Here is an 8,742-nt window from a genome sequence, read left to right as displayed (position 1 = left end):
CCAACAAATAAATCCAAACAGCTCTAGAATAATCATCAACTATTGTCAAAAAATAACGAGCGCCACACGACGAAACATGTCGATATGGACCCCACAAATCACAATGTATTTTCTCAGAAATTCTAAAAGCCCTACTATCACTAAGAGGAAATTTGTCTCTAGGATGTTTAGCACGCATACATACTTCACACCCCTTATCTAGACAATCTTTATTATTACTAACACGAGGAAGCAACTTAACTACTTTCTCGAAAGGGTGCCCCATTCGACTATGCCACAACTCCAAATTTGAGGTCGCTTCACCGATGCCAACATGGTGCACCGAATCCGAATTGCTAAAATAGTATAATCCGTCTCTCATAGCTCCCGTTCCAATCAGCTCCTTCGTTTAGTCCTGTATAGCACACATATAAGAGTTAAATTGGATAATACAATTAAGCTCATTGGTAAGTTGAGACATAGAAAGCAGATTACAAACTCAAGTGAGGAACATAAAGAACTCCAGTTAGAGTGAGTTTGTTCGACAAACGAACAGAACCAACCAAAGAAACCGCAACAGTATCACCATTGGGAAAACCAACGGGACATTCAAAACTCTTAGTATCAAAAACCAAGATTTTTCACCGGTTACATGATTTGTTGCACCTGTGTCAATTATCCAAGAAGTAACATCAAACTTACCATTCAAGCGATTTTCAGAAATATTTGCATTACCGAACAAGCCTGTAATATCTTTCCATTGTTCGCTTGAGAACACTTGTCCTTGAGAAGATGAGCTCTCGATAGAAGTAGTAGAACCTGAAACTGCATTGGCCCTCACCGAACCTTGACTACAAGTAGCCAAATATTTTCCCCCTTGGTTGCCATCTTTCGAGGAAGGTCGTCCATGAAGATTAAAGTACTTGGCCTCCACATGACCTCTCTTTTTACAATAGTTGCAAATCTTATCGGACTAACAATTTGTGGTTTCGTGACCCACCTTCTTGCACTTAGCACACACCGAGGCATAACCTTCCCAACCATGATCATGAACCTCCTGCCCACGACTTACTGTTGTGCGGACGGCAAAGCCAAGAGCTTCAGCAGGCCGTTGTTCTTGCCCCTGCTTCGCTATGCGTACCCTTTCATCCCGCACCACGAACTGGTACGCAAGATCTAAGCTAGGAAGAGGTTCTTGTGACAAAATATTAGTACGAAACGAGCTATGAAAATCAAAATATAAACCCATAAGAAAATCATGTAATTTGGATTGTTCACGCCTAGTTTCATGTAATCGACCCGCAACGCAATTCGAGCAGCAAGAACACGATATTAGAGGCTCGTGGTGATCCAATTCTTGCCACAAAGAGTGCAATTTTCCATAGTACACCGAAACAGACATATCATGAGATTGTTCACATTTAGCAATTGATGATTTTAATTGTTGTATTCTAGGACCATTGGTCTGAGCATGACCTTTCTTGAGATGCTCCCATAGAAACCGAGCCTAACGAAATTTAGGAAGGGAAGAGCGTACCTCAGAGTCGATTGTATTTGTAATCCAGGATATCAACATGGCGTTGATAGCTATCCAATCAGATGACGTACATGGCGGAACAGGGGCGATGATACTACCATCCAAGAAGCCGAATTTGCGTCAAGCCTCCAAAGCTATTTGCATATCAGCAGCCCAATCATCGTAATTATCAGATTTTAATCGAGTAGGGGTTATGAAATCCCCGGGTTGATCTTGAGAAACAAGGTAAAAAAGGGAATTGGGTTTAATTACAGTCGGCGGGGGTGGCGGAGGAACATCATCTCCGGCCATATTTGAGGAATTTTAGAGGAAAAAAACGAAAGAAATTCAACCTGCTCTTGATACCATGATAAACGGGCCTGGGCCACACCCGACACAACTGTCCACTTTATACGACCAAGAAGAGCTTCCATACTAAAACCAATTGGCAATAGTAGGAGTTATTCCTCTACCTTATAAAGTGAAACCACCTCTCCTTTTTCTCCAATGCGGGACACTTACAAGTGGGCTACAATGGGTTTCAACACCCCTCCCCCTCACTTGTGAGTGTCCTTAGAATTAGAGCACACCAGAAGGTACAATATAAATCCTCTCTGGGAATGAACATCCAATAAAGGTCCCTTAACCAGTGGCTTGACGTATACCCAATTATGAATGGGCCTACAAACCTGGGCTCTGATACCATGATATATTGTATAAACATCAAAGCTTAATTCTCATTGATGACTCTTATGCCCAATATTGGCAATATATAATACAAGATTACCCACATAAAGATAGAATTAGGAAACTAATCAAATATACCCCAAAAGATATTCTAGCAAAAAATATGGTCACAAAATATATCCTCAATAAATATCCATGTTAACATACATTTTTTTTTTCTTTACTTGGGTGCACTTAAAGATAATTTTGTATTCAAAGATGTAAATTTATTTGTACACCGATAGAGTATAAAATATATTTGTGGGTTTCAACCATAAGCTTAAGCTTTTGGTTAAAAAGGTTCATTAACACGGTATCAGAGCCCAAATGGCCTTTCATGTGAGGGGGAGTGATAGAGTATAAAACATATTCCTGGGCCTCAACCATGAGCCTAAGTTTTTTATTGAGATGGTTCACTAACATACACAATATATTATAGTTACATATTGGTTTGGGCTAGATCCATCACCAAGAAAGAGTCTATTTCACAAGACTAAAGCAAGTTACACCCTTAAACAATATGCTGCGATAATAGGAGAAGTTGCTCCTTAGCCTTATAAAGTGTTAGCCCACTCTACTTTTATCTACTTGAGACACTTATATATGTTGTTTGGGATGACTAGCTATATTTCAAAAATTATGCTCATTTACCCATACAATTTATGCCGATTATTATGTAATTGACATGAATTGATCAAACTTGAAAAATTGGGTTTTATAGATTAACGCTTAAGATTAGGGGTCAGGTAAAGGAATCTCAACCACCCCCCCCCCCACACCCCCCAAACCACAACTGCACAAGTAGATAATTGAGGTTGTTTGGTTAACTTTCAAGAGTGTAGGAAATTTTCATGGGAATTTGCAAATGGGGTGGTTGTTTGACTTGGCAATAAAATGTGAAAAAAGAGGAAATAGAAAATCATGAGAATTTGAACTTACCACAAAATATGGAAAAAAATTACCACATCATTCCTTAGTCAATCAAAATTCATGGGAATTTCAAGTGCCCTTCTTCTAAATCAAACAAAATTTCTAGGAATTATAAGTGGGAAATAATTTCCCCTGTAATATGATTTTTTATAGGAATTTACCTCCCATGGAAACAAAACACATGCCATACTTGAACATGTAACATCTAATTAAGTCATAAAGTGCTCTACCCACCATGTCCATCAAGGTCATCTAATGCAATGGCAAAATAATTAAATTAGTGAGTACAATATGGATCGGAGTATTAATATAGATCATTTGAATGAAGTCGCTCTTTTTTCGAATAAAAACATTACATAAACTTTACAATTGTTTAAACCAAATACACACTAATACACCATGTACGTGTACATGGATAACTGCCCACCTTGTGTACCAGAGGTTGAGGATTTCTCTAGTGTACCATTATTATTGTACGGAATATAAAGGAAACGCTACATCTTGTACTATGTGTATCAATCAAAACACTAATACTATCGTATATTAAATGAAATTTACATTTACAAAGGGAAAATAACATCATTTACTGTACATGTTTTGGCATTGAGAAGTACTTTCTCCAATCGATTGTCAATCACTCAAATAAATTGAAGAAAAATCTCATAAATGTTGCAAGAGTCCAGACACATACTACAGTTTATAGTTACAGACAAAGATCTCTTAGGTAAATGATTGTGCTAACCCCCTAACAAACTTAGAACAACCCTTTACGTAGTGTACAATTTGTCACCACCATCTCTGTAATTTTTGTCTGTAAAATCAATGAATAGTGCCAATTTCCGAGGTTTTTTTTTAACTTTCACATGATAAAATAAAGTATTTTTTACTATTCAAACAAAAAAAAAAAAAGTATTTGTATTTCTTTCAATTTAATTTGGATATGATTGTTTTTACCTTTGTCCAAACAAACCGCAAACATCACGTACGTGTCAATCTATGAGTGGAAGTTATTTGGAACAGTAATTCAGGTGATTGAAGTGCCGTGACATGTTAATGAGTGACGGCGGTGTCTGAACAGTAATTTCGGCCGTTGAATTTCCGTTTTTTTACCCCTAAATTTTGTGCTCTGTTTGGCTTGTTTGCTTGACATTTGTCCCGCATGCTTCCTGTACAAATCAGAAGAAATAAAATTACCCCTTAAACTCTAGTAAACTGTAGTAACTTGGGCAATATTTGCACAAAATTTCATGAATTGGATAGTAGAAAGATGTTATTTTAAGATTTGTTTATTTGATACAGTAGTACAACTAGAGATGATGTGAAATAGTCTACAGTCTAAAGTTTGAAATTTAATAACGGGGTACTTGTTACTTGAAGACATTTTTTATCTTAAAATAATTAATGGAATATAACTAAGGAATGCAAACACTCATAGTCGAGGTTGACTTTCAATTTAATGGAATATATTTTGAAATTGATAACTTGAAACCAAAAAACTACTAAAAATTTATTTTTATTTTATTTTGAAATTTTTTGGTTTTTTTTAGACATTTGTTGTAGATTTGAAATAGTATTATTGAGTACGTACATTATAAGCGACACTATCTTTAAATCTTTATAACAAAATAGTAACCTAAACACTATTATTAACCACCGGTAGTTGTGGTGGTGGTGGTGGTTGTGGTTGTGGTTCCTCGACCAATCGCGGTCGAGTACGTAAATACTCTTGCCAATGAGTATTTTTTCATTCCTCTTAATTCTCTTTTTCTCCTCCCGGTGAATAGAGCAACACAGGCAACAGGCGCAAAGAAATAAAAGAGCCACAATGCAGGCTTCTATCACTATTATTATTGCTCCAACATGGCGCTCTAAGTCCTTTAGCCAGTGCTTAGCTACGTTATAGGAAAACTTCATTCTTCTTCACCCAATCAATATAATTTCTTTAATTTCTTCCCTCAACTAAATGTTGTTTAAGAAATTATATTAACAATGTAAATTAATTGATGTTCTTATTTAATTAAATACAGTAATAATTTAAAAAAGTACTAACGATTTCTTACCTTTGTTTGTCAAAAAAAAAAAAAAAAAAGATTTCTTACCTTCTTTTAAGTACAATAATTTTAATTTTGGGAACTATTTGTATAGAAACATTTTGTGGAAATAATTATAGTTACTAAAATATTAACCCCAAAAGAGAACTAGCTGTTAACAAAAATAAATCATATGGCATGGAATATAAAAAAATATCCTATTTTGTTAAATTTCTAAAATTCTTGATTTATAATAATGTGAATAATTTTGGCTTCCAAATGAGGAGTTTTGATCAAATCATAAGTCATAACTATTATGAAGAATATACTTTTGCATATAACAAGGATATTCTTACCAAGCTTAATCCGATTTAAAAGATAAAATAGTTTAGATCCAATATGAAAAAAATTTCCGTTACATAAAACATACTTTATGTATGATTGTATGAATATGACTAGTTTATTAGATGCGGTATATGTCATTTTTCAAATAAACTGTGTCCAAATTAATAAAATCTCCAAAAATCACTAGTATGTGACTTACTCGTATGTTTTAGGAATGCAAAGCATTATAGAAAGTTTTATTTTATGGACATTTTGGTTTCAACGTGTTTAGAATTGTTATAATTTTAGGTTCTAGCTTAGCCAAAATGGTCGGGAAAATGTTTCTTTGATACTAAAAAAAACCCATACACTGTGACGTGCTTCCACAAGCAAATGCCTAATATGGCTATCAAACTTTGACCTGCTACTTACCATAGTCACCTCCAAAGCAAGTATTAATGCTATGTTGAAGTGTACGACCTTTCATGTTTGCCTTTTACACACGCTATTAAAGTGGTGGAGTTTGATTGAGTAAAGGAAAATACGACAATAAATAACAAGATTAGTGAAGTTTGTTTGATTAGTGAAAAAAAAAATGTGGGATTTGATTGGTTAAAATTGAACAAAAAATTGATTTAACCAATAATAGACGATAGAGGGTATATGATTAATTATGATACGGATCCCCTCAAAAACAAAAAAATGATACAATGTAATAACTTTTAGTTGGAAATTTTTTTGACTAACTCCGTGTCATATTTTTTGCAACTTTGGGGTATTATTTATGATATATAAAATATTTTAAAATTACAAAAAATATGAAATGGGTGTAGTATAAAAAAAATGATAAAAAATAAAAAATAAAAAATAAATTTGACCGACATTGATTAAAAAAAATGACATTTGTTAATTGGACTGAATGCGGCCCAAAGAGTATGGGCCTGCATGATCGTTCAATTTAGATAGGATGCCACAATCGGCCCTTATTTTTACTCGCAGAAATCTCTAAAGCCATTTACTTCGGACGAGTATAATTTTGTACTTTACTTTTTCTAATACAAGTAGTAATATTTTGTTTGTCCAAGAACTTAAGCAAGTTATAAATTTGCGAAAATTGTCTTTCAAAATAGTTTGCAATTACTATACAAAACGTAGGATCTTAGTAATTAATCTAACTATTAAGCCAAAACCTCAATAGCAATTGCAAATGATTTAGAATATGCTTAGAAGCTGAAATATCTAATTGATTCAAATAAGAGTCAAAATTTTGTTTGATTAAAATTACATCAAAACAGCTCAAATGCTCCTCGCTCGACGCCTTCATATTTGTATACAAATATTGGTATAAATTTCCATGCTTTATGTAAAAAATACTTATTTGTTGGCAGTTTGGCACCAAAACATATACTATTAATCTCTTATATAGGATTAACCATTAATCAAAAAAATCATACACATAGAAATAAACCAACAAAGTACATATATCATAGAAAATCTTCTAAGTTTTTATACAAAAAGAAGTACAAACTTTTTTTATCATTATAAACTATCATACTCCAAAATTTACATTAATATCAAATAATAATCTTATTGTGATTCAGTAGAAGCTTGGTAACATTGAGGGCAATGAAAATGACCCTTAGCTCCACAATTAACGCAGGGTATTGAACTCTTATTCGAATCGAATCGACCCGAAACTAAATCATCCAGTGGATTACTCAGTCCAAATAATCCACCCGGTTTAACTAACCCGGATCCTTTACATTTTTTGCAAGGTATCAGCTTTACATCCCCACATCTCTTGCACATCTTCAATGAACTGCAAATCAAAACAACAACAATATAAACGACCCGGGATGACAAGTTTAAATTACACTATCAGCGCGACTATTAATTCTAGACGGAACAGAAAAAAAAAAAAAGAAAATACATGTATCTATAGTAAATTAGAAAGTGTACCTTCTTTGGGAAGAGGAGATAAAGGCATCAACTTTAGGGGCAGCAATAGTGGCACAAAGGAGGAAAGCACCAACCCCTAATCCTGCAATTTCACTTGCTGTGATATTTTCCATTTTCTGCTTTCTCTCTCTTCAATGGCTAAAATGATAGCAGATTTTATTTTTGTTGTTCATTATCCAACTTTATCCTCATTTTAGTGCAGAAGAATACTATGTATAATTACTTTACAGAACTGTATTTTGTCAATAGTGGCCCATTAGCTCAGTTGGTTAGAGCGTGGTGCTAATAACGCCAAGGTCGCAGGTTCGACCCCTGCATGGGCCAATTTGTGTTTTTTATTTCAAAAAAATTATGGTATTTAAGTCCATACACTAAGGCCCAAATCCTGTTAGTGTTTCCATATTTATATTAGCCACTAGGTCTGGTGCCTTTTTTGTGTTGTGTACTCTCGTAAATTTGAGCTAATTTGTGTACTCTCGTAAATTTGAGCTAATTTGTGTACTCTCGTAAATTTGAGCTAATTTGTGTACTTTGTACTTTCATAAAATTTGAGCTAAGATATACTCTCATAAAATTTGAGCTAAGATATAATCTTAATACATAATTAAGATTAGCTAATTTTATATTTTTCATATTACGATTCAATCTAAATCAAAGTTGAGATATTTATTTTATTGGTCAACTATGATATGATGAGTTTAACTTAATAAATCTTTCCTAACCCTAGCTATAGAAGGAAAGAAAATAGCTAGCTAGGTCCTAATTAATGATTCGACTAACATACACTTTCGGTTTTAGGGTAAAAACAAACATTTTTTTTGGGTGAGAAAAACAAACATTTTTTTTTGGGTGAGAAAAACAAACATAAAATAAAGAGGTCATCTGAACCTTTTTCAAGGTAAAACTAAAAACAGTATATGACCTTTCAAAAAAGCAATCTAATTAGCACTAATTAATTCTAATAATAGCAATTTCCACAAAAAGCAAGCATTATAAAGACTATTAACATCTGTACATTGGTCCCCTACATTGCCATACCTCTTTGGTTAATTAATTCTTACTTAATTAATTAGCTTTAAGTATAGTTCGTTCGATAATCTATTGGCATTCTAATCTACGCTTATTGTCAACTTGATATTAAGATGATGCACTCTTCCATTCATTTTGTTCTTGAAGTTTCATCGCATGCAAAATTCTCATCCATATATTCAATGGCGTCACAATTATAATGTGCTTTATTTCCTATTATGCACTTTCGATAGTGAACTTTACAACCTT

At 33.7% G+C, this 8,742-nt stretch overlaps 2 protein-coding genes and 1 non-coding gene across 3 annotated transcripts; 1 reads left to right on the top strand and 2 right to left on the bottom strand.

Moving 5' to 3' along the window:
* Positions 1–505: 505 nt before the first annotated feature.
* Positions 506–1,807, bottom strand: LOC145591654 (uncharacterized). Its single transcript, XM_081648166.1, has 4 exons — positions 1,769–1,807; positions 1,588–1,650; positions 980–1,486; positions 506–922 (listed from the first exon to the last, which is right to left on the bottom strand). Exons 1-4 carry the CDS (start codon positions 1,805–1,807, stop codon positions 506–508), a joined length of 1,026 nt encoding a protein of 341 aa, XP_081504292.1.
* A 5,285-nt stretch (positions 1,808–7,092) lies between these two features.
* Positions 7,093–7,577, bottom strand: LOC145591653 (uncharacterized). Its single transcript, XM_081648165.1, has 2 exons — positions 7,465–7,577; positions 7,093–7,324 (listed from the first exon to the last, which is right to left on the bottom strand). The coding sequence occupies exons 1-2, from the start codon at positions 7,575–7,577 to the stop codon at positions 7,093–7,095; spliced, it is 345 nt and encodes a 114-aa protein (XP_081504291.1).
* A 137-nt stretch (positions 7,578–7,714) lies between these two features.
* On the top strand, positions 7,715–7,788 carry TRNAI-AAU (transfer RNA isoleucine (anticodon AAU)). The gene has a single exon. It is a non-coding gene; the product is annotated as a tRNA-Ile (tRNA).
* The last annotated feature ends 954 nt before the right edge of the window (positions 7,789–8,742 follow it).

This window comes from Chenopodium album, chromosome 18 (assembly GCF_948465745.1).
Source record: "Chenopodium album chromosome 18, dcCheAlbu1.1, whole genome shotgun sequence".
NCBI classification, from domain to species: Eukaryota; Viridiplantae; Streptophyta; class Magnoliopsida; order Caryophyllales; family Amaranthaceae; genus Chenopodium; species Chenopodium album.
The sequence above is the reverse complement of the archived record's forward strand: the minus strand, read 5'-3'. Positions and strand labels throughout refer to the sequence as shown.

What these genes read in the sequence shown, in the direction of transcription:
- LOC145591654 (XM_081648166.1), bottom strand. Translation starts at nt 1,807, where the DNA reads ATGGCCGGAGATGATGTTCCTCCGCCACCCCCGCCGACT. An exon ending in CTCCGCCACCCCCGCCGACT is followed by an intron (nt 1,651 to 1,768) that starts GTAATTAAACCC and finishes ATATGCAAATAG; the next exon opens with CTTTGGAGGCTTGACGCAAA. An exon ending in CATCGCCCCTGTTCCGCCAT is followed by an intron (nt 1,487 to 1,587) that starts GTACGTCATCTG and finishes AAATTTCGTTAG; the next exon opens with GCTCGGTTTCTATGGGAGCA.
- LOC145591653 (XM_081648165.1), bottom strand. Translation starts at nt 7,577, where the DNA reads ATGGAAAATATCACAGCAAGTGAAATTGCAGGATTAGGGGTTGGTGCT. An exon ending in ATCTCCTCTTCCCAAAGAAG is followed by an intron (nt 7,325 to 7,464) that starts GTACACTTTCTA and finishes TTTGATTTGCAG; the next exon opens with TTCATTGAAGATGTGCAAGA.